Source organism: Oncorhynchus clarkii, chromosome 5 (assembly GCF_045791955.1).
Source record: "Oncorhynchus clarkii lewisi isolate Uvic-CL-2024 chromosome 5, UVic_Ocla_1.0, whole genome shotgun sequence".
NCBI lineage: Eukaryota > Metazoa > Chordata > Actinopteri > Salmoniformes > Salmonidae > Oncorhynchus > Oncorhynchus clarkii.
In genome coordinates this window covers 42,557,648-42,583,470 of record NC_092151.1, presented here as the reverse complement: position 1 = coordinate 42,583,470, position 25,823 = coordinate 42,557,648, and the positions used below count along the sequence as shown (strand labels likewise).

General features: G+C 42.7%; 1 protein-coding gene across 1 annotated transcript; it reads left to right on the top strand.

The window, feature by feature from the left end:
• The first annotated feature begins 19,938 nt into the window (after positions 1–19,938).
• On the top strand, positions 19,939–24,038 carry LOC139410045 (procathepsin L-like). Its single transcript, XM_071155479.1, has 8 exons — positions 19,939–19,991; positions 20,982–21,120; positions 21,510–21,632; positions 22,260–22,412; positions 22,682–22,906; positions 23,175–23,343; positions 23,621–23,738; positions 23,939–24,038. The coding sequence occupies exons 2-8, from the start codon at positions 20,992–20,994 to the stop codon at positions 24,036–24,038; spliced, it is 1,017 nt and encodes a 338-aa protein (XP_071011580.1). The 5' UTR covers positions 19,939–19,991; positions 20,982–20,991.
• The last annotated feature ends 1,785 nt before the right edge of the window (positions 24,039–25,823 follow it).

Below are 25,823 nucleotides of genomic sequence, written 5' to 3'. Positions count from 1 at the left end.
ACAAAGACAGGAACAATCACCCACAAAACCCAACACAAAACAGGCTACCTAAATATGGTTCCCAATCAGAGACAATGACTAGCACCTGCCTCTGATTGAGAACCATATCAGGCCAAACATAGAAATAGACAAACCAGACACACAACATAGAATGCCCACCCAGCTCAAGTCCTGACCAACACTAAAACAAGGAAAACACACAAGAACGATGGTCAGAACGTGACACCCAGAAATACTCACAGCTGTAATCTCTGCCTAAGGTGATTCTAACATGTACTGTATTGACTCAGCGGTGTGAATACTTATGTAGGCTAAAATATATGTTTCTTTATTTAATTTTCAATACTTTTTAAAAGATTTCTACATTTGAAATGTTTTCATTTTGTCATTATGGGGTATTGTGTGTAGATCGGTGAGAAATATATTCTCTAAGAAAAAAACTGTGTGTCTGATACACACAAGAGGGTTGCTATCAAGCAAATGAGCGAATTCACTTCCCTTTTTACCAAATTCAAGAGGAAACACCCATAACCTGAATGAACAATTGCTTGCACTTTGCTAGTGAAAACAAAATGTAGGAACAGCATACCCAGAATCTAATCTAATCATCTCAACCTTTTTAATTTCCACATGTAGGAAGCTTTTGTGTTTTGTGATTTACAATAATCTACATTGGTAGTAGGTGAGTCAGAGACAATAGGCCTATCATTGTCATGCATCTAATTGGCCTATTGCTCAACGGAAGGAGACAGCCTGCCCCAGCCTACTTACTTAATTGGCAATCAAGTTCAAAAAAGTAAGTTGAATCAGCAGGTCGAACTCGGATACAGAGAGTGGGATGGATAAACAAAAGGCAGGACCAAGTGATGCACAAAAACAGGCTTCAGAATGCAGAGGAACATTTTACAGTGTCTGTGTTCAATGCTACTTTGATATTGCAACCACACAACTCAAACGCCGGTTCACCAGTATGAATGAAATCGCAACCCTCTTTCTTTGATTGAGCCGTCAAGAACTGTTGTCCGCTAAAAATTATAATCTGTTTGCATCTGCCAGTTTATTGGCTGCCCAGTATCCAGACGACTTGTGCCCAGAGCTTCATATACAGTTAATATCTTTCCGTAACGTGTTGAGGCTGGAAATTAAGGAGAATATGAGATGAAGCACCAATCCCTTCTGCCCAGTTTCCCTGACGTTGCTACTGCAATCCAACTATTTTTAACCATCCCTGCAACTGTCACTTCTGCAGAGAGATCGTTCTCTAAACTAAAACTCATAATGAACAACCTCAGAAGCACAACGTCTCAGGAAAGACTGTCTGCGTTGTCAATACTCAGTACAGAAAACAATTGGGCCCGCAACCTGGACCTACAAGCTGTGGTGAAAAAATTTGCACACAAAACTGCAAGGCGATGCATTCTGATACTGTAGCAATAGGCCTCTAAATTGAAAAAAAATGGAGAGAATCACAGACCCAAATAGATACTTTTTTCTAAAATAAGGAAATAGTGAAAAAAAAACAACTTATAAATACTCTTAAGGATCCGCCACCTTTTTTCAATTTTCACCTAAAATGACATACCCAAATAAACTGCCTGTAGCTCAGGCCCTGAAGCAAGGATATGCATATTCTTGGTACCATTTGAAAGGAAACACTTTGAAGTTTGTGGAAATGTGAAAGGGATGTAGGAGAATATAACACAATAGATCTGGTAAAAGATAATACAAAGACAAAACCAACAGTTCTTTTGTATTTTTTTGTACCATCATCTTTGAAATGCAAGAGAAAATCCATAATGTATTATTCCAGCCCATGTGAAATTTAGATTTTGGCCCCTAGATGGCAGCAGTGTGTGTACAACATTTTAGACTGATCCAATGAACCATTGCATTTCTGTTCAACATTTTGTATCAAGACTGCCCAAATGTGCCTAATTTGTTTATTATCATGTTCAAAAATCTGCATTCTCCCCAAACAATTGCATGGAATTCTTTCACTGTAATAGCTACTGTAAATTGGACAGTGCAGTTAGATTAAGAAGACTTTAAGCTTTCTGACAATATCAGATATGTCTATGTCCTGGGAATTGTTTTTGTTACTTACAACCTCATGCTAATCACATTAGCCTACGTTAGCTTAACAGTCCCGTGGACAGGACACCGTTCCCCCCCAAAATAAATAATAATAATACAAAATTGGATTGAATTATACTGAACAAAAATATAAATGGTATAAAAATATAAAATATAAGTATAAATCCAGCAATTTAATTGATTTCACTGAATAACCGTTCATGTGAGGAAATAGGTCAATTGAAATAAATTCAATTAGGCCCTAATCTATGGATTTCACATGACTGGGAATACAGATATGCATCTGTTGGTCACAGATACCTTTAAAAAATGGGCCTCACAATGGGCCTCAGGATCTCATCACAGTGTTTTTGTGCATTCAAATTGCCATGGATAAAATGCAATTGTGTTCGTTGTCCGTAGCTTATGTCTGCCCATACCATGAGAGTAAATACAGACTGATGTATTGATAAAAGTCCTCTTGTCTTAGAGAGATTATCAAAACGTCACTCTAGGGTAAGCCTACACGAAACACAGCCCTTATTTGAGCTGTTTCTAAAATCCCATATGGGAAAATGAATGGTGGAAAAACGATTGGAACCATTTCCCTGTTCGACCTCTAGGTATTATGACTCATACTGTGGTGCTCTGTTTGTGTAGGCTATTAGCCAGACAAAACCATCTGAATGCCTTTGTCACTTCTAGGTTAGACTACTGCAATGCTCTACTTTCCGGCTACCCAGTTAGTGCTAAATACGGCTGCTAGAATCCTGACTAGAACCCAAAAATTTGATCATATTACTCCAGTGCTAGCCTCCCTACAATGGGTTCCTGTCAAGGCAAGGGCTGATTTCAAGGTTTTACTGCTAACCTACAAAGCATTACATGGGGTTGCTCCTACCTATCTCTCTGATTTGGTCCTGTCGTACATACCTACACGTACGCTACGGTCACAAGACGCAGGCCTCCTAATTGTCCCTAGAATTTCTAAGCAAACAGCTGGAGGCAGGGCTTTCTCCTATAGAGCTCCATTTTTATGGAATGATCTGCCTACCCATGTAAGAGACGCAAACTCGGTCTCAACCTTTAAGTCTTTACTGAAGACTCATCTCTTCAGTGGGTCATATGATTGTCTGGCCCAGGAGTCTGGCCCAGGAGTGGGAAGGTGAACGGAAAGGCTCTGGAGCAACGAACCGCCCACGCTGTCTCTGCCTGGCCGGTTCCCCTCTTTCCACTGGGATTCTCTGCCTCTAACCCTATTACAGGGGCTGAGTCACTGGCTTACTGGGGCTCTTTCAAACCGTCCCTAGGATGGGTGCGTCACTTGAGTGGGTTGAGTCACTGATGTGATCTTCCTGTCTGGGTTGGCGCCCCCCCTTGGGTTGTGCCGTGGCGGAGATCTTTGTGAGCTATACTCGGCCTTGTCTCAGGATGGTAAGTTGGTGGTTGAAGATATCCCTCTAGTGGTGTGGGGGCTGTGCTTTGGCAAAGTGGCTGGGGTTATATCCTTCCTGTTTGGCACTGTCCGGGGGTGTCCTCGGATGGGGCCACAGTGTCTCCTGACCCCTCCTGTCTCAGCCTCCAGTATTTATGCCTCAGTAGTTTATGTGTCGGGGGGCTAAGGTCAGTTTGTTATATCTGGCGTACTTCATGTCCTATTCGTTGTCCTGTGTGAATTTAAGTGTGCTCTCTCTAATTCTCTCTTTCTTTCTCTCTCTCTCTCTCTTTGGTTCAGTCATCATCCAGCTCGAAGGACCATTGAAAGATTAGTGGAATCTGTGTGGGTAGCTGGACAGGAAGGATGACTGACAGTGAAGGTGAACAGTTGGTCACGTGTCAGGTGACAGAGGAATGGATGAGACTGAGGCAGGAATTCCTTTAACCATAAAGTGGTATATTTACTGAGTAGTGTGGATTCATGGACGCACAGAACTTCTGGATCAGACGGAGTTAAGGAAGAGAAAGCAGCGAGATCAGGCGAAGGCAATTTCCTCCTTTTATGGAGTTGAGATCTGTCAGACATTTCCACCTGACCTAATTAAAGCGCCCCTGGCCCAGCTGAGTAAATGGCAATGAATTAAAGGATTATTCCACCAACTCCATGGGCCTTTTCTACAAATTGATTATGCTTATGTTGTATTAATAGAAGGGGGGTAATAAGACCCTGCCCTCCTTACATTTATACGGTCCTAGACTACAGATGAACAATATATATTCATTATAGAGGTTTAGTATTGTTTCACAGTGGTTTTCTGGTCTCTTTGCCTCTTATAAAGAGACCCCTCTGAGAAATGTGTGACTGTGAAGACAGAACTCTGCACGGGAGTGTAAGGGATAAGAGATTAGTCAGACATTCCACTATAAATCAACTTGGACATTTACTGCTAAGCTTTCAGATAGCTATATAAACAACAGTTTTAGTGTTGAGTAGGCATGGTTTTGGTCTCATGAGTAAAAGATAATGACGTAGGCAGTGACATCACTAGGGCTGGACTTCGAGTTTAATAAAATAACTTGGGACCTTTTCTTTTATGCAGAACTTACTCGGAAACATGCGTTATGTTCCTGTTGTCAACCTCTGTCTGCAATTACATTAATAACGGGTTTTGAATGATTTATTCAAGATATTGTCATAATGCTAATTTCAACAACGGAGCCAATGATTGACAAGGAACAAGGAAACGAACCCCAACAGTAGCCTAAAATACACTTTAATACACTTTTGGTGAAACTTAAAACCTCAACGTCAATATGGATTCAACATACAAGTGTGAGTAAAAACGAATGTAAATAAGTTAGAAATTGTGCCTCAAACACCTCTCATTAAATGAATTATGTTTTTATTTGGTTAGCTTTTGGAAATTGTAGAAATCAAACATTTTCCTAGTAGCTAGGTAGGCTAACGTAAACTCACCCCAGTCCGTACAAATGTGTGCAACCGCGACATTCAAACGAGGCTGCAAAGAAAACTAATGGGACTGTAGCGACTGTGTTGACGTCAAAATCTGGGGTATGAACTAGGTTTCTATTCAAGCATTGATCGACATGGTAATGGTTCTATAGTACTGGAGAAAAGTTGAAAAAACTGACCCTCCGTTACATCGTGACGTGTCATGTCATAACATACAGCACGCATAAAGCAACTATTTCTGTCTTACAATCTCTCTCCACCAGGTGTAGCACTTCTCTCATCGTTTAAAAACAAGAAATGGACAGTGACGGGGGTAAGGGGGGGATACCTAGTCATTTTTTGCGTCATCACTGCAAGCGATCATGATTCTCAAAGCCGCTGTTGACTTCTGAAGGTCACTTTAGCACCGCCCTAAAAACACGATTCAAATTCGACATAAACATTCAAATAGGTATGTAATGACACATTATATAAACTCTTTATAGTATTTTATTGACATTTTAGAGGCGATAAGGTGATAAGTTGTACAGATCGATTGAAAAAAGCAGTTTTCCCACACATCTCCTCTCCTTCTCACTACCACGCATTAGTTTTGCTTCCCCACCCGCCATTTTTTAAAAGACCCAACGGAGTCTTGTTGAATTATGCAGAAACGGGCAGCGTGCAGGTCTCGGCATGAATTCTGTTGTAAAGGGGAGAAATTGTACTTTACAATGGTATTGACATTACAGTTGATCTGGAAGTATTACATTTTTTGAGCGCTAAAATAAGGTTAATTGTACGGACCAAGGCAATGTACAAAAATGAGTTAGTTTACATTAGTTAGCTAATTAATTTGCTAGCTATCATACAGTAGGCGTATATTAATAATGATATAGTTAATATAAATAGACATAAATCATAATTGACTGTAGAGCATATAAATCAACCATTGCGGGATGAACGAGTGACGGATTTCCAGGCAAGGGCGGTCCATTTAAAAAGCATTCCTTCCTCCCTCACCCCTCAGCTGCACCGTCAAGATAGAACAACGAGGTGGGCGGTCTGTGCATATTTGTAAACAACAGCTGGTGCATGACATCTAAGGAAGTCTCTAGATTTTGCTCGCCTGAAGTACAGTATATTGTGATAAATTGCAGGCCACACTACTTGCCTAGAGAGTTTTCAGCTATACTTTTCGTGGCTGTTTATTTACCACCTCAGACAGATGCTGGCAGTAAGACCGCACTCAGTCAGCTGTATAAGGAAATAAGCAAACAGGAAACCACTCACCCAGAGGCGGCGCTCCTAGTGGCCGGAAACTTTAATGCAGAGAAACTTAAATCAGTTCTACCAAATTTCCATCAACATGTTAAATGTGCAACCAGAGGGAAAACAACTCTAGATCACCTGTACTACACACACAGAGACTCCTACAAAGCTCTCCCTCCCCATCCATTTGGTAAATATGACCACAACTCTATCCTCCTGATTCCTGCTTACAAGCAAAACTTTAAGCAGGAAGCACCAGTGACTTGGTCTATGAATAAGTGGTCAGGTGAAGCAGATGCTAAACTACAGGACTGTTTTGCTATCACAGACTGGAACATGTTCCAGGATTCTGCTGATGGCATTGAGGAGTACACCACATCAGTCTTTGGCTTTATTAGTAAGTGTATTGATGACGTCGTCCCCACAGTGACCGTACGTACATACCCCGACCAAGCTATGGATTACAGGCAACATTCGCACTGAGCTAAAGGGTAGAGCTGCCGCTTTCAAGGTGCGGGGCTCTAACCCAGAAGCTTACAAGAAATTCTGCTATGCCCTGCGACGAACCATCAAACAGGAAAAGCATCAATACAGGGCTAAGATTGAATCATACTACACCGGCTCCGACGCTCGTCTTATGTGGCAGGGCTTGCAAACTATTACAGACTACAAAGGGAAGCACAGCCGCGAGCTGCCCAGTGACACTGCCCAGTGACCTGATTGAGTCTGTAACACCAACATGTTTCAAGCAGACCACCATAGTCCCTGTGCCCAAGAACAAAAAGGCAACCTGCCTAAATGAGTACAGCCCCGTAGCACTCACGTCCGTTGCCATGAAGTGCTTTGAAAAGTTGATAATGGCTCACATCAACACCATTATCCCAGAAACACTAGACCCACTCCAATTTGCATACCGCCCAACCAGATGCACAGATGATGCAATCTCTATTGCACTCCACACTTCCCTTACCCACCTGGACAAAAGGACCACTTATGTGAGAATGCTATTCATTGACTACAGCTCAGCGTTCAACACCATAGTACCCTCAAAGCTCATCACTAAGCTAAGGATCCTGGGACTAAACACCTCCCTCTGCAACTGGATCCTGGACTTCCTGACGGGCCGCCCTCAGGTGGTGAGGGCAGGTAGCAACACATCTGTCACGCTGATCCTCAACACTGGAGCTCCCCAGGGGTGCATGCTCAGTCGCCTCCTGTACTCCCTGTTCACCCACAACTGCATGGCCAGGCACGACTCCAACACCATCATTAAGTTTGCAGACGACACAACAATGGTAGGCCTGATCACCGATAACGACGAGAAAGCTTATAGGGAGGAGGTCAGAGACCTGGCCGGGTGGTGCCAGAATAACAACCTATCCCTCAACATAACCAAGACTAGGGAGATGATTGTGGACTACAGGAAAAGGAGGCCCGAGAACGCCCCCATTCTCATCAACAGGGCTGTAGTGGAGCAGGTTGAGAGCTTCAAGTTTCTTGGTGTCCACATCAACAACAAACTAGAATGGTCCAAACACACCAAGACAGTTGTGAAGAGGGCACAACAAAGCCTATTCCACCTCAGGAAACTAAAAATATTTGGCATGGGTCCTGAGATCCTCAAAAGGTTCTACAGCTGCAACATCGAGAGCATCCTGACTGGATGCAATCACTGCCTGGTACGGCAATAGCTCGGCCTCCGACCGCAAGGCACTACAGAGGGTAGTGCGTACGGCCCAGTACATCACTGGGGCTAAACTGCCTGCCATCCAGGACCTCTACACCAGGCGGTGAGAGGAAGGCCCTAAAATTTGTCAAAGACCCAAGCCACCCCAGTCATAGACTGTTCTCTCTACTACCGCATGGCAAGCGGTACCGGAGTGCCAAGTCTAGGACAAAAAGGCTTCTCAACAGTTTTTACCCCCAAGCCATAAGACTCATGAACAGGTAATCAAATGGCTACCCTGAATATTTGCAATGTGTGCCCCCTCAACCCCTCTTATTTTACGCTGCTGCTACTCTCTGTTTATCATATATGCATGGTCACTTTAACTATACATTCATGTACATACTACCTCAATGACCAACCAGTGCTCCCGCACATTGGCTAACCGGGCTATCTGCATTGTGTCCCACCCACCACCCGCCAACCCCCTCTTTTACGCCATTGCTACTCTCTGTTCATCATATATGCATAGTCACTTTAACCATATCTACATGTACATACTACCTCAATCAGCCTGACTAACCGGTGTCTGTATGTAGCCTCACTACTTTTATAGCCTCGCTACTGTATATAGCCTGTCTTTTTACTGTTGTTTTATTTCTTTACCTACCCATTGTTCACCTAATACCTTTTTTGCACTATTGGTTAGAGCCTGTAAGTAAGCATGTACAACACCTGTTGAATTCGGCGCACGTGACAAATAAACTTTGATTTGAAGTGCTCAAAGGTCTATGCATTTGCATAAGTTCAAATATGCGTATGGGTGTTTTGATTTAATCATCACCGTAGAAAGCACTGTCGTTGTGTTCGCCGTTGAAACAACACCCACAACGACCATGTTTTCCACTTAGTTTCAACCTGCTGTTAAACTTCTTTCTTCAAATTGATCAATCACAGTGAGGTGAGTTTTAAAAGCAAGATACTGTTTGCTGTGATTATCGATTGCATTTGAATTGATGTCAGGAGTGGTTAAGAAGAACAATGGAGCCCTGAGTATCAGTCCATTAGCGACCCGATGGTCTTTAGCAAGTTGGGTACTACCAATTTACTGTCCAGAGTGCATAAAAGGAGATTACTATGACTCAACGGTCATGCTAAATTTTTACTGTGGTCACGGTAATTAGGCTTCTCCAAGCTCTGGTGCTGCTGATGGTCATTAACCCACCAAACTTGCTAACTGTTATGGGTGTAAGATGGCACAGTGATGCCATCTGTTGGTAAATGTTCATTACTGCAACTCTTGTGTTTTACTGGGGTGCTTGAGATACCCGGATGTGTTGTGTTGTACTGAACAAGACTGGTTACTCACATCAATGCCTCTGTCTCGTCATTTAACATTCAAACATGGTGTCAGAGTCGGATAACTAACCATGCTTTCCGCAAATTAGAGTCACCTGCTCTGGTTTACAAACAAATGCTTATTTGTGTAAAATTTCGCCCGGAATTGGCCTTAGCTAGAGTGAGTTTGGTAGTTAGCTTCAGTGTTGTTAGCACCGGTTAGACATGGCAGCGAACATTCCCCCTCCCGCCATTATGAAGCTCAGCGGGGATTGGAGCACGAACTGGGATACGTTTAGAGGTGAATGGGAGGACTATGCGCTAGCAACGGGACTTCTGGAAAAGTAAGATGAGGTAGTGTCTGCCACTTTGAGGACTATAATGGGAACTGAATGCCGACACGTATACAAACACAACCTGAACCTAACAGCAGCACAGCAAGGTAACGCTATAGCTATTCTTGATGCTCTTGAACATTACTTTACGCCAGCAAAGAACGTCATCTACGAGCGTTATGTTTTCGGTCGTTGCAAACAGGAGGACGGGGAATCCATTGACAGCTTTGTCACTAGGTTAAGGGAAAAGGCAGCTACATGTGACTATGGTGCTTTAAGAGATGAACTGATCAGAGATACGATTGTGCTTGGCATAACTGATGAGGGCACACGCAGACATTTGCTGAGAGAACGTGACCTGACGCTGGCCTTGGCAGTGGAGACATGCCGTGCAGCAGAGCTTACTGATATACGGATAAGGTCCATGGAGCTAGAAAGGCAACATATGGACAATGTCAATGCTACATTCAGGCAGCCAGTAAAGAAATTCCCCTTTGCCACAGCTAATGCTAATACTACAGCCAACTCTGCAGTAGACAACCCCAATACATGCCGGTATTGTGGCATTTCTCATGGACTAGGAAAAGAACACTGCCCAGCCTATGGAAAAATATGCAAATCCTGTGGTACAGCTAATCACTTCGCAAGGGTCTGCATGAAAAGCAAGCGAAAGGAGGGTAAAGTGCACTCCATGGAAACAAACATAGATGAAGGGAACGGCAGCACAGAGGATGTATATGCTAGCGAGTACATAGGGGCATTGAGGGCAAAAGGACAAAAGTGGTTTGTCACTCTGCTACTTAATAATAAACCACAGCAATGCCAGCTAGATTCAGGGGCCACAAGCAACGTTATGAGCCTTAAAGACAAAAGGAGGCTCGCGCCCAGAGACAAACTCACACAGAGTAACACCAAGCTGAAACTGTATTCAGGCCAGTTCATGACCTCTTTAGGCCTGTTTGTGACAGAGTGTGTTTTACGTGGCCAGAAATACACCCTTGAGTTTGAAATAGTTGAGGCTAGTCAACAGCCATTACTGTCAGGTTCTACATGCGAGCGCCTTGGACTTATTAACTTCACCATCCCAGCTGATCTTAACATTATAGACAAAGTCCAGGCTGGGCCCCTGAGCAAGGAGACACTCCTAAGCAAGTACCATGATGTCTTCAACGCACCGGTTGAGTCAGTTCCCGGGGAAGTCCACTTTGAGTTGGACGCAGCTCTCTGAAGTGTGTGAGCCACTGAGGAGGCTCATGGACAAGGACACCATCTGGCATTGTTAAATTGGTAGTACCCAAACATGATGCAGCGGTGAGGGAAATAAAACAACTGGTCACCCAGACACCTGTACTGCGATACTACAATGTGTCTAAACCTGTCACGATTCAGAGTGACTCAAGCCAGTATGGACTTGGCTGTTGCCTCATGCAGGAGGGCCAGCCTGTGGCATTCGCCTCTAGGGCACTCACCCCAACAGAGCAGAACTCTGCCCAGATAGAGAAGGAGTGCCTCAGCATTGTGTTTGCATGCCAACGCTTCCACCACTACCTGTACGGGCGCGACAATATTACCGCAGAGACAGATCACAAGCCCCTTATTGCTATATTCAGCAAGCCTCTCCTGAATGCCCCAAAACGACTGCAGAGCATGCTACTGGCCCTACAAAACTACAACCTCAAGGTGGTGTATAAGCCAGGGCCAGAGATGTATGTGAGTGACACGCTCAGCAGGGCTACTGCATCAGGCACTCACACACGCTCCATGCATGAATAACACGCAGTGTGCAGCTTACAAACAGAGCAAGTGGATGTTGAACACATCAACCAGGCTGACTACCTCAATGTTACGGACCAGCGCCTTATACAAATCAGACAGCACACAGACAGGGACGGGCAACTCCAGGCATTGAGGTCTGTGATTCTGATGGGCTGGCCCGACTGCAGGGAAGAAACTGCTTTAGCCGTCAGAGAATATTGGCCAGTCAAAGAGGAGCTCAGTGTTCAAAACGGAGTAATATTCAAGAGTCAGAGAGTCGTTATTCCCCGGTCTCTGCGCCCTGAGATGTTTGCACGTGTGCACTCAAGTCACATAGGAGGTGAGGCCTGTTACAGACAAGCACGTGACACACTGTATTGGCCAGGAATGCAGAGTGAAATCAAAGACTATGTCAGTAAATGCACAATCTGCAATGAATATGCCATTGAGCAACAGAGAGAGACGATGATGTCCCACGAGCTACTGATGCGCCCCTGGCAGATAGTAAGTCTAGATCTCTTCCAGCACAGTGGCAAAGACTTTCTGCTGGTAGTCGATCATTACTCAGACTTTTGGGAGATCGACCTCCTCCCCGACCTCTCAGCAGAGATCGACCTCCTCCCCGACCTCTCAGCAGAGACAACGATCAAACGCTGCAAGGCTCAGTTTGCCCGCTATGGCCAGCCAGATAGGGTAATTTCAGACAATGGACCGCAAATTCTTCGGAGTTGAGTTCCGAAAATTTGCTGCAGGATGGGAATTCGAGCACGTCATTTCATCACCACGACACCCAAAAGCTAATGGGAAGGCGGAGTCCGCAGTAAAAATCGCAAAGAACCTCTGCAAAAACGCTCTGCGAGACGGCAAAGATGCCTGGAAAGCAATCCTGCAGTGGCGCAATACCCCGATAGAAGGCATGGATAGCAGCCCGGCACAGCGCCTCATGGCACGGCGCTTAAAAGCAGCTCTGCCAGTAGCCAGCACTCTCCTGGAGCCATGTGTGGTGTCAGACGTGCTGGCGAAGCTACGTCACAGAAGACAGGTCTCCAAGTTCATCTACGACAAATCAGCAAAAGACTTACCTGAGCTCAGGGTGGGTGAAACGGTGCGAATGAAGCCACTACCAGGGGACCGGACAGGCCTCTGGAGACTCGGATCCTGTGTACAGAAAGTGGCACCACGCTCCTACTTGGTCGAAGTGAATGGATCACTGTACCGTCGTAACAGGGTTGACCTTCGGATTGCTGAGCCAGCACCTACTCAGAACCCTGATTGCCAAAGGGGTCGCATGACAACAGACAGAACCCCAGCAAGTCACATGGGGCCTGAGGCACTGGGCGAAGAGCCAGGGGATCACAGGTCGGCCGCTCCCTCGCCCATCAATTCTCCCCTTAGACATTCAGGTGACACGCCTGTGCGGGAACCCGCAGTCCTCGCAGACAAGCCCCCTGTCTTTTCACGCTGCAGGTGTCTGTCCCAGCCACCAAAAATACTTAATCTGTAGGTTTCCCATCAGGGATTGTTGACAGAGATAAAAGTGAAGAGAATATCAAAATGTGTTGTTGTTACCTGAGAAAAAAAATAAAAAAGAAAACTAAACTGTTCATGTTGGAAATTGTTACTAGGTTTGTTTTGTTAGTGAATTGACACCTCCTGTCCTATTTTATTAAATGGAAGATGTTATGGGTGTAAGATGGCACAGTGATGCCATCTGTTGGTAAATGTTCATTACTGCAACTCTTTTGTTTTACCGGGGTGCTTGAGATACCCGGATGTGTTGTGATGTACTGAACAAGACTGGTTACTCGCATCAATGCCTCTGTCTCGTCATTTAACATTCAAACACTAACTGCCTGGTACTCAGCACTCTATTGTCCCTCTAATCCTCTCTGACATCAATGCAAATGTGTATAAAAATCTAATCAAACACTTCATGAGAGCCCATGAGCTCATGTTGCGCAACATTTCTACAGGCTATGGAATTGCGTGAGGAAACAGTGATGGCTTCTATTAAAAATAGGATCTTCAGCTTCCTTTAGGCTGACTATATTTCTCAACTTCCCTAATATTAAGCACATTGTTTTGCTTTACAACAGGAATATAGCCTACCTGGCTAGCATGACAATTAAGTCCTCCATTCGCTATTTAAGTGCATAGATTACTTGTATTTTTTCCCCTGTTCTGAAACCGGTGCATGATAATAGTCCATTCTAAATCAAAACAAAATTCTCACGTATTATTTAGTATATTTTAAGACAAGATTTTTTTTTTTTATATATATATATTTTTCACCTTCATTTAACCAGGTAGGCTAGTTGAGAACAAGTTCTCATTTACAATTGCGACCTGGCCAAGATAAAGCATAGCAGTGTGAACAGACAACACAGAGTTACACATGGAGTAAACAATAAACAAGTCAATAACACAGTAGAAAAAAAGAAAAGAGTCTATATACATTGTGTGCAAAAGGCATGAGGAGGTAGGCGAATAATTACAATTTAGCAGATTAACACTGGAGTGATAAATGATCAGATGGTCATGTGCAGGAAGATATACTGGTGTGCAAAAGAGCAGAAAAGTAAATAAATGAAAACAGTATGGAGATGAGGTAGGTAAATTGGGTGGGTTATTTACCACTAGACTATGTACAGCTGCAGCGATCAGTTAGCTGTTCAGATAGCAGATGTTTAAAGTTGGTGAGGGAGATAAAAGTCTCCAACTTCAGCGATTTTTGCAATTCGTTCCAGTCACAAGCAGCAGAGAACTGGAAGGAAAGGCGGCCAAATGAGGTGTTGGCTTTAGGGATGATCAGTGAGATACACCTGCTGGAGTGCGTGCTACGGGTGGGTGTTGCCATCGTGACCAGTGAACTGAGATAAGGCGGAGCTTTACCTATCATGGACTTGTAGATTATCTGGAGCCAGTGGGTCTGGAGACGAATATGTAGCGAGGACCAGCCGACTAGAGCATACAGCTCGCAGTGGTGGGTGGTATAAGGGGCTTTAGTAACAAAACGGATGGCACTGTGATAAACTGCATCCAGTTTGCTAAGTAGAGTATTGGAAGCTATTTTGTAGATGACATCGCCGAAGTCGAGGACCGGTAGGATAGTCAGTTTTACTAGGGTAAGTTTGGCAGCGTGAGTGAAGGAGGCTTTGTTGCGGAATAGAAAGCCGACTCTAGATTTGATTTTAGATTGGAGATGTTTGATATGATTCTGGAAGGAGAGTTTACAGTCTAGCCAGACACCTAAGTACTTATAGATGTCCATATATTCTAGGTCGGAACCATCCAGGGTGGTGATGCTAGTCGGGCGTGCGGGTGCAGGCAGCGAACGGTTGAAAAGCATGCATTTGGTTTTACTAGCGTTTAAGAGCAGTTGGAGGCCACGGAAGGAGTGTTGTATGGCTTTGAAGCTCGTTTGGAGGTTAGATAGCACAGTGTCCAAAGAAGGGCCAGAAGTATACAGAATGGTGTCGTCTGCGTAGAGGTGAATCAGGGAATCGCCCGCAGCAAGAGCAACATCATCGATATATACAGAGAAAAGAGTCGGCCCGAGAATTGAACCCTGTGGCACCCCCATAGAGACTGCCAGAGGACCAGACAACATGCCCTCCAATTTGACACACTGAACTCTGTCTTCAAAGTAGTTGGTGAACCAGGCAAGGCTGTCATTAGAAAAACCGAGGCTACTCAGTCTGCCGATAAGAATATGGTGATTGACAGAGTCGAAAGCCTTGGCCAGGTCGATGAAGATGGCTGCAAAGTACTGTCTTTTATCGATGGTCGTTATGATATCATTTAGTACCTTGAGCGTGGCTGAGGTGCACCCGTGACCGGCTCGGAAACCAGATTGCACAGCGGAGAAGGTACGGTGGGATTCGAGATGGTCTGTGATCTGTTTGTTGACCAGGCTTTCGAAGACCTCCGATAGGCAGGGCAGGATGGATATAGGTCTGAAACAGTTTGGGTCCAGGGTGTCTCCCCCTTTGAAGAGGGGGATGACTGCGGCAGCTTTCCAATCCTTGGGGATCTCAGACGATATGAAAGAGAGGTTGAACAGGCTGGTAATAGGGGTTGCGACAATGGCGGTGGATAGTTTCAGAAATAGAGGGTCCAGATTGTCAAGGCCAGCTGATTTGTACGGGTCCAGGTTTTGCAGCTCTTTCAGAACATCTGCTATCTGGATTTGGGTAAAGGAGAAGCTGGGGAGGCTTGGGCGAGTAGCTGCGGGGGGGTCAGAGCTGTTGGCCAAGAATAGTCTGATGGATGACTATATTCGCCTATCACTTGTCAATGATATATTATCATTTGTGAGTGATGCCCAGCTTGTGTAGGCAAGTAAGGCAAGAAACAGCGCATGCCTTTTTCTTACGACGTATTCACATCATAGTCTCACACCTCATGTAGCCTAGTCCACAGGCCTATATGTTTTTGATAAAGTTTATATCACAACTAAGTGGCCAAATAACTAATTGAAATTAAGAACATTCATCTGTTTTACAACCGGTACAGAGCCTAACTGGCATCCTTAGGCGGCGCGTGAGTTTTAGGTTTTGAGGAAGACCATTTTCACCATAAAAATGCACCTTTATAATAAAGCATTACATGCATAATAGCATTTGTGGTCACTTTTGAGAATGGTGGTTTCCCGCTAATTGATTGCATTTAGGAACATTCGCACATAGGCTACTGCCGTTTGTGCATTACTGCACTTATAATGTGAAGAAAAAGCCTAATCGTTTATGAACATTTTAAGCTAAACATTATGATCTTTTGCATCAGCCTCATTGCTTTTGAAATGTTTTTTTGATGCGAGTGGTTCTATTAATTTGGGTTTTGAATATTTCGTTCTCACACTGAAGGATAATTTGACCAATAGAATAGGTCAACTTTGTACTATGGGGGATAGTAGATTGACATAGGCTAGTGCTTTTGCTGTTTGTTAGGCCTACTCATCTTGTTGGCTGACGAAAGTAAATGTGGACAGTTCTTCCAATATCTTCAATATGCACCTCGGGAACTCGATAAGAAGGACCCAATCAGTTGAGTCCCCGATGTGCCTGTCAGATGCCTCTGTGAGATTAATCTGATCGCGTGAGAAGCATTGGTTAATAAGAATTTAGATATCTGAGAGCCATGTGAGTGAGGTGCTTTGGAACATGCAACTGGGAGAAGGGAATTATACATATTATATTCAGCCCAAGGCCACTACGGCATGGATTTCTTTCGGGGGCATTATGGCCACACTAGGAGGATGCCGGCAGGAAATTCGAGGCATTATCAAGTGCTTGTCAAATTGTGAATGAGAGACAGATGAAGAGTGTACACGAAACAAAGCAGAGCTCATGCCTTTAATGCAACTTTTTTCAAATCATCATTAGAGTTGCGTCATGCAGCCTTAGAATGTATAAAACATCTAAACATATAGCCCAACGTTTGTATCACAACCACAGTTGCATAAATACCTCTAAATTAAGCAAATAGGAGGACCTGTTTCTTTGTTAACCCCTCAACACAGAATAGCCCCATGTGAGCACTCCCTCAAATCGTTTGGAGAAACATCCTTCCTATTTTATTCAGCTATGTTCAATTGCATTCTTCATGCTATAAAATAATTCCACAGAATTCTAAGAAAATCTTGTCTGCTAAGTGAACTAGTGTAGCTCACAGCCATTTGGCATAGCCAGATCAGGGACTAACATAAGGATACCTCAGAGTATGCTATTCCGTTCTTCTGAAATAGACTACATTGTCTTCCTCTCATGTGTCTTTAGACCTGTGGAAAATAAATAATGGAATTATTGTGATGGTGTAGGAAATATTACATGTATTTATTCGACTTTTTAAAATGTAGATGTTCCAAAGGTCTGCATCGGTGTCTTTTAGGCTATACGTGGAAGCCAGGAGATGCTAAGTGTGTTTATGTTAATTAACGGTCAATTACCGCAGTTATTTGCTTGACAATCACCGGCTGACAAATTTTCATGACCACCACAGCCCTAGTCATGACTCATGACATGACAACTGGTGTGGCGGTAATACATTCACGGCAACAGCCCTAGTCATGGTCGAGTGTTTTAGTCCCCTTCGTGTGTGCATTGAGCAGTGTGTTTCAGCTCGTGTTCATTTGAGAAGACCGAGCGGGCAGAGAAGATATGAAACTCGGCCTCCTTTGAGTAGGTGTTTCTAGAGTTTTGACTGGTAGTGTATATACTGTATTCTCGACATAGCTGATCCTAATATAGCTACTACTGTACATACTCTTCCATAATATACGGTTCATGCACACCACATATATATATTCTGACACATGCTCATGCTAATGCGTATATCTATTCTGGATTGTTAATTGGACTTGTTCTGTCATTTGTGTATTTATTTGTGTATTTTTATTGTATTTGCTAGACATTCTACTGCACTGTGGGAGCTAGTAACATAAGCCTTTCGCGCCACCTGCTAGAACACCTGCAAATCTGTCTACACAACCAATAAAGTTTGATTTTTATTTAGAGCGATATTATCCCTGTGTTTTTATTTTACACACTCTAGAGTCCATTTAGTTGAAACTGACAGAGAGAAGTGTAAGGTTAACATAGGGTTTTCTACCACACACAAGTTTACCTGCCTTTAGTTCTCTTTCATTAAGTCAAGTTATCATTTGTCAGAGTAGGCTAAACTTGCAATTAGTGTGTGATTGTACACTATTTCTGTTCATGGTAGGCCTGCTGATCTACTTCTGAGCTGACTAACCGTTAGAAGTCGCTCTCTAGTGGGAAAGAAGAGGAGAAGCTGAAAAATAAGTGTCTCGACCTCTGAATGTTCGGCTATGAAAAGCCAACTGACATTTACTCCTGAGGTACTGACCTGTTGCACACTATACAACCACTGTGATTATTATTTGACCCTGCTGGTCATCTATGAACGTTTGACTACTCGAGGCTGTAATCACTGCCATAGGGGCTTCTACAAAGTACTGAGTAAATAGTCTGAAAACGTATGTAAATGTGATATTTCAGTTTTTTATTTGTAATGCATTTTCAAACATTTCTCTAAAGCTGTTTTTGCTTTGTCATTATTAGGTATTGTGTGTAGATTGATGAGGAAAAAATATGATTGTATCGTAACAAAATGTGGAAAATGTGAAGGGGTCTGAATACTTTCCAAATGCACGGTTTTCAACTCTGTATTGAACTCAATGGTCATGACTGTTACATTACCTGCAGTACACTTCATGTCTGACAGGGGGAGTAAGTGCATCTGTTTCTGTTCGATTGTAATCAGTGTCAGCAAAAGTTTGAAGTTACACAGATACATTACTGCATTGTTATTAAAACATACTTCTTAGTATGATCGATCAATACTAGGAAATCTTAAACAAACCTAATGAATTATTCAATACCCATCCATTCATTGATTTCCCTGAAGTGTTTTTGTAGACACACCAATACCAATCAAGGAATCATTTTACTAACCACACATCTACAGGGTGTGTGTGTGTGTGTGTGTGTGTGTGTGTGTGTGTGTGTGTGTGTGTGTGTGTGTGTGTGTGTGTGTGTGTGTGTGTGTGTGTGTGTGTGTCCTATCAGTAACAACAGACTCAGCAGCAGCCCAAGAAGAGAATCCCTCCCCTTCTTCCTGTGTGAATGTTTGGTTGACAGGCAGAAATTCCTAAAGCTGACAAGGCAAAAGTGACATTACACAATTGTTTAGAAACAATGTATTGATTAGTGTGTTTTCTGTCTGTTTTGATTTAGTGGGTTTAAAATGTATTATCAATGTTTAAAAAGAAAACATGTGCAGAAGAGGTAGGAAAACACTGAAATGCTTGTAAGACACCTTTCAAATTAAATTGGAATGATTATTTACACAAACAAATGATTTACAAGCCCATCAGAACTTTCTTGACACAGCAGAGTATCACACAATAACTCATCAGTATCTAAAGAATGCAGATAATCTTAATATTTGAGCTAGATAAATGTAGGTTAATTTGTTCATTCTCTCAACTTCAGGCTATTATTTGAATCTATCATATTAAGACATGGTTGAACAAACACTGAAGCTGTTGTATGCTTCATAGAGCAGGGACATATGGCGTTTGTTGTTGGCCACTCAGTTTCAGGTACTAGACTACATGTAACATTTCTTCCCATATTCATGTCATTACTGTTCAATGAACATGTTTAGCATTTTTTTCTGGTTATTTCTTTGTCATTGCTGTATAACCATCAGCGTGCCATGCTCTCATCTCCTCCGCGCCCGCACATGACAAGAGAACTGTTACAAAGTAACCAAAGATGAAAAAATGGTAAGGTAAACTGACTCGATGTTATAATGTGTCTTTCTACCCTTTTGCTTCCCAGTAATCTAATCCACCCACTAAAAATGTTTAATGAAATTTGATGTTTTATCTTTACGGAGTCGATGAAAACGGTCAAGTGGTCAGGAATCACATGCTGGGCTATTTACACCGGGCGGGACCTGAGATCTTTCTTTCAGCGGGCCGGCAGTGTGATATACCGTCCCCTTTCAGCCAATCACAAGCCAGCCCCCACCACTATAGGACATATGGCTGTATAAAGTGTCGTGTCTTGTTCACTGACTACACAACAACAGCAGCAAATATCATCACCCTGCTACTGCAAATTGACGGGGAAAAGTAAGTACAGCTTTCCATTCTGTTCTTTGTACAGTGTTAGGATCTTGGGTTATGAACATTTACCAGGGGCATTTGCTCTTTGATTTGATTGATACAGAAAGACAATATTAGTCTACCGTTTCTGATGTTGCTTTTTCTGCCGGCTGTTACCAAACTTTTCTTCAAATATTTCTGGATATCACAAAGTAATTGATATCAATTTATTTTTGTGTCGAGCGGAAGGTAGTTTGGAAGGGGGCTTTTTTTGTTGTTCTCACAAACCACATTTCCACCCAACGGTGGTATAGCAAGTAAAGTACATGTCGGATAAAAGTAATGACACACCTGATGGAAACAATTTTTCAGTTAACTTTCCAAATGTCGACAACACAAAATAGTCTTTTTGTGTCAGTAAAATTAATTATGTGATTGTTGGTGAGTATAATAACCATCATATCGAAGTAAACTTGGAGTAGTAGTGTGGACCTCACTTTACTACTCGTTGGGAAAGCATGCAGTTTATTAGGCTGCAGATCAAATCAATTATGATGAATTAACTTCACAGGATGGTGAAAGTGCAAGGTGATGTGTTTGTGAACCCTAGGTTGAATTAAAACAATAGCTGCTGATGACTTCACAAGTGCTTTATTGGCGTAAATATTACAATTGATATGACTTATAAAGGATGGTTAAATTTAATTTTCTCTGTTAAAGCTACCCTTTGTAATGACTGTAATGATTTTTCAATCATTCACACAATACCACATTGGTAGTAGTCAGTGACATGTCAAAACTCAGCTGGCCTTGGTTAAAACACTGGATGGGAGACCAAATGGATAGTTGTTGATCAACTCTCCAGTAGGAGCTGCTGCCCAGACTTTTTGTTGTTGTATATAACGTTGAAGATATGCCGTTGTTTCAAAGGTACAAATTCAACATTTTATGCTATATAGCTTCTTTACACTGAAAATACAAGGCAGACTCAGCTCTGCTCTCTCTCTCTCTCCACAGCTGTTTGACCATGATGTCCCTGTACTTGGCAATGTTGGTGCTCTGTATGAGTGCTGTGTATGCGGCCCCTATGTTTGACTCTCAGTTGGAGGGCCACTGGCACTTGTGGAAGAACTGGCACAGCAAGAACTACCATGAGGTGGGTGTTTCAGCACAAGTAGAGGAGCACATCGTCATAGGAACCCCTCAGTAGCTCCCAACGAGTGGAGGCTGGTGGGATGAGCTATAGGAGGATGGGCTTATTGTAAAGACTGGAATGGAATTATTGGAATGGTATCAAACATTTAGAAACCACTTTTGACTCAGTTCCATTACAGCCAGTACAATGAGCCTGTCCTCCTTTGACTCCTCCCACCATCCTCCACTGCTCTCAACAAGGGGCTCAAATTGATCAATTGGTGCATACATGTAGCTAGCTGTAAATTACATTATTACATTATTATCATTAATTGCATGGATTGTGCACATAGTTCTGGGACAGTATATGATTGTGTATATTTTCTCACTGTTTTTCACTCATTGTTACAGAGCGAGGAGGGCTGGAGGAGGATGGTTTGGGAAAAGAACCTGAAAAAAATTGAGATGCACAACCTGGACCATTCTATGGGAAAACACTCCTACCGTCTGGGCATGAACAACTTTGGTGACATGGTAAGAAGAATCACCTTGCTGAGCAGTGCTTGACATGGAGGAAATGGGTGCCGCTACTCATTCTGGATGCCTGTACTGTATATATTTATATCCAGGAACACTGCAGGACTTTTGAGCTAATATTCAGGAATAATATGCAGGAACTAAAGCAGTGGAAATTTTCAGGTGCTGATATCAGTTCCAGTGAGCTTCTGTCCAAGTCTGTTGCTGAGACATTTTACTGTGGAGCAGGAGCTAATTTTCAGCAGCTCTTTCCCATACTGTGTGTGTGCTATAGCTGGATCTTTTTGTTGTCATGCCATAGATTTGCTGAAGCACATACAGTATGATATGTTTCACAGGCACAGGTGTCAGCGTTGAACAATGAAAGCAGGAATGTATTCAGACTCGCAGGTTAGGTTTCTTCAACTATCAAGCAGGAATGGAATAGTTATCCCGAGAAGAGAATTTAAACTTACTCGTAGTCTTTTAAAGATGCACACAGGATTTATGGCTAAGTTCACAACTTTTAAAACAGTCCTAAGACGTAAAACAATATTACATTTCCCATTCAGATGGTAAATTACAAACCACATCTTAACAGGGAAGACATTACGTTTCAACATGTTCTGATTCTTTCCTCCCTAGACCAACGAAGAGTTCGGGCAGCTCATGAACGGCTACAAGCAGACGACTGAGAGGAAGGACAAGGGCTCTCTGTTCATGGAACCCAATTTCCTGCAGGCCCCTGAAGCCGTGGACTGGAGAGAGAAGGGCTACGTCACTCCCATCAAGAACCAGGTGAGACCTGAATCACTCATGAGTCATGACTCATACACACACTGCTGTGTCACTAAATAAGGTTTTACTTCCAAATAACTATCTGGCTTGTTTGCGTGCTGTTTACCATGATTGTAATTTACAGTATCCAGAAGATAAGGCGGAAAATTGCCCATATATATTGTTATATATATATATATATATATGTATTTATTACTGGCGTAATATGCACGTCAGTGTTTTCTGGCATGAAAAAGTAACAAGATGTTTAACAACCTTTACCCCCTCAGTGCTCATGTGGGTCTTGCTGGGCGTTCAGTTCCACCGGAGCCATAGAGGGCCAGCAATTCAGGAAGACTGGCAATCTGGTGTCTCTGAGTGAACAGAACCTGATGGACTGCTCCAGACCCCAGGGCAACGAGGGCTGTAATGGGGGTCTCATGGACTTGGCGTTCCAGTATGTAAAGGACAACGGCGGCCTGGACACAGAGGCGTCCTACCCCTATGTGGGCAAGGTAAGGCCCTGTGTTCTATTAGTCTGAATTCAAATATAATAGGGTATGAAGAAGCATTTATTAAACGTAAGGCCCTGTTCTTTTAGCCTGGTCCCAGATCATGCAGTTTTTGCTGTCGATCTGGAATGACTTACAACTTCAACTTTGAAAATTTGAGTTTCCACTTCATTACAGTGGGATTTGTCTCCAAGAATGACCGACTTGTTTGAATATTTGGAATATGTTGTTTTTTACTAATCATGGCCATTGTTCTTCTCTCTTAACTCAGGATGATGATATTTGCCACTACCGACCAGAGTTCAGTGCTGTCAATGAAACTGGCTTTGTGGACATCCCCAGTGGCAAAGAACACGCTCTGATGATGGCTGTGGCGTCTGTCGGCCCCATCGCTGTCGCCATCGATGCCAGCCACGAATCCTTCCAGTTTTACCAGTCTGGTGAGTAGCAGTTAGCGGTGCAACTTCAATTTTGTGTAACATTATTTGCAAGGATTGGATTCCCTACCTACAATTTTGAGGTAGCAGTGATCTGTACTGGTCGATTGTCCTGTTCACCGTGTACAAATGGTGTTGCCTTTGAAGTAAATTGTGACCAATATTTCTAACTAGTTACTAGCTAAGTAATCAACTATTAGGTTTGAGATCAGGTGGTTTTACATACTGAAGTAAACTCTGTATCTTAGCCCACTAATTTAACTATGTCCTCTCCCTGTAGGGATCTATTATGAGGAGAAGTGCAGCAGTGTGGAGCTTGACCATGGAGTTCTGGTGGTGGGATACGGTTTTGAAGGAGAGGATGTAGATGGCAAGAAATTCTGGATTGTCAAGAACAGGTACAGTACATAGTATCTTCCTAGGATGTTTTTTGTTTGTTACGTCACCACTATGGGATGTGTTAATTTCCTCATCGGGGAATATGCCTCTCTTGTCCTGATACTATGGTCTAAGTCATACGTTTCTCTAAAGCAGCAGTGCATCTATAATTTCCTACTAACTAGAACTGTGGGACTAACATGTTTTGTCTCTTCCTCAGCTGGAGCGAGAAATGGGGAGACAAAGGCTACATCTACATGGCCAAAGACAGGAAGAACCACTGTGGCATCGCCACGGCAGCCAGCTACCCACTGGTCTAGTGTTCTGTAAGTTCTCGAACACTAGACCCAGAGGTTTAGTTTTAGAGATGTTTGACGAACGTTCTGAAAAAAAAGGGCAATGAGGACTGCAGTGCTGCCTTAACTAAGTCTGTGAAATGCGCGAGAGAAACCTGCTGCATGGGTTTTAAAGAAACACTGTTTTAGGGAAATTATGAAAATTCTACCTATTTTGTTTTATACTTGATTTTATGTGTGTCGGTGCGATTGTATGTGTGTGTGTAGTTCTATTTGAGTTAAGCATTCCGTTTATTTGTAACATTACTTGATGAGACCAGCTAGACTACATTCTCTAGCACATGTCAGTTTGTGCTTACTGTTTGTGTTTACAACATTGTTGTAGACACAGGATATATATATATATATTCCTGAGGTACAGTTGATATACCGTCTATTTTTAACTGGCGCGTTCTCTGTGGAGCTGAGAGCAACAACCACTGAATGATAAGACATTGAGGAAGACTAGAGCTCTGAAATTACTGAGTTTGTTTCTGAAAGTGAGGGACAAAAAGAGAACGGTACACCTGGGTTTGTTTCCTCCACTGCTTTTTTATCTGCAGCTAGTGTTTGAGTAAAGGTGTTGAATGGTAATGCCTAGACAAGAGCCTAGTGATGCAGAGACTGATATGCCTCCGGGTGGTGAGAGGAGATGTATAACATTCTAACACACACATGTAGATGAGTTCAAATTGTGTTTAATAAACTACATTCATCAATCTGACTCCATTATCATGTGACTAACGGCTATAGATCATAAATGTATACTGGTGAATCTAGCCCGCTTGTGAGTCTACACATTATCACTCAGATGCTATAATTACATTTGTTCTAAGATAACTGATTATTAAGAGGCTTATGCGCTGTCTATAGCACCCATCGTCCAAGCTTTAATTTATCTAGTTGATCTTAGACCAAGATGTAAAGTACCAATGTGTAATCTAATGTGTATAGTGTACATAACATTTACCATTAGACTTAGCTTAGAAAATATACCCCTATGACATAAAATGTACATCAAAAGATCGGTTTACCAATGACTCCACTAATTTATGAGCTTATATTCAATCAAAGAATGGCTCTGTAAAATGAGGACTGCATTTACTCAATTCAACTAACAGGATGTATTACTCACAAAACAATTGACACAAACGATTACAGTGTAGGCTACATGCAACACATGATACTTTTACGGAATAATTCAGAGTAAATGACTACATCCAATAGGCAAAGACTTTACAATGCCTTCAGAAGGTATTCACACCCTTGTTTTTTAAAACATTGTGTTACAGCCTGAATTTAAAATTAATGAAAATGAGATATCTTGAGTCAACAAGTATTCAACCTCTTATGGCAAGCTTAAATACGTTTAGGAGTCACAAGTTGCATGGACTCATTATGTGTGCAATAATAGTGTTTAATATGATTTTTGAATGACCACCTCATCTCTGTACCCCACACATACAACTATTTACTAGTTCCCTCATTCGAGCAGTGAATTTCAAACACAGATTCACCACAAAGACCAGGGAGGTTTTCAGATGCCTCGCAAAGAAGGGCACCTACTGGTGGATGGGTAGAAAGGAAAAAAAGGCAGACGTTGAATATCCCTTTGAGCATGGTAAAGTTATTAATTACACTTTGGATGGTGTATCAATAAACCCAGTAACTAGAAAGAGACAGTCCTTCCTAACTCAGTTGCCGTAGAGGAAGGAAACTGTTCAGGGATTTCACCATGAGGCCAACGGTGTTACGGCTCTCGTTTGTGGT

Coding starts and splice junctions, on each gene's coding strand:
- LOC139410045 (XM_071155479.1), top strand. CDS start 20,992: ATGATGTCCCTGTACTTGGCAATGTTGGTGCTCTGTATGAGTGCTGTG. Junction 21,633..22,259: donor TGAACAACTTTGGTGACATG/GTAAGAAGAATC, acceptor TTTCCTCCCTAG/ACCAACGAAGAGTTCGGGCA. Junction 22,907..23,174: donor CCTACCCCTATGTGGGCAAG/GTAAGGCCCTGT, acceptor CTCTTAACTCAG/GATGATGATATTTGCCACTA.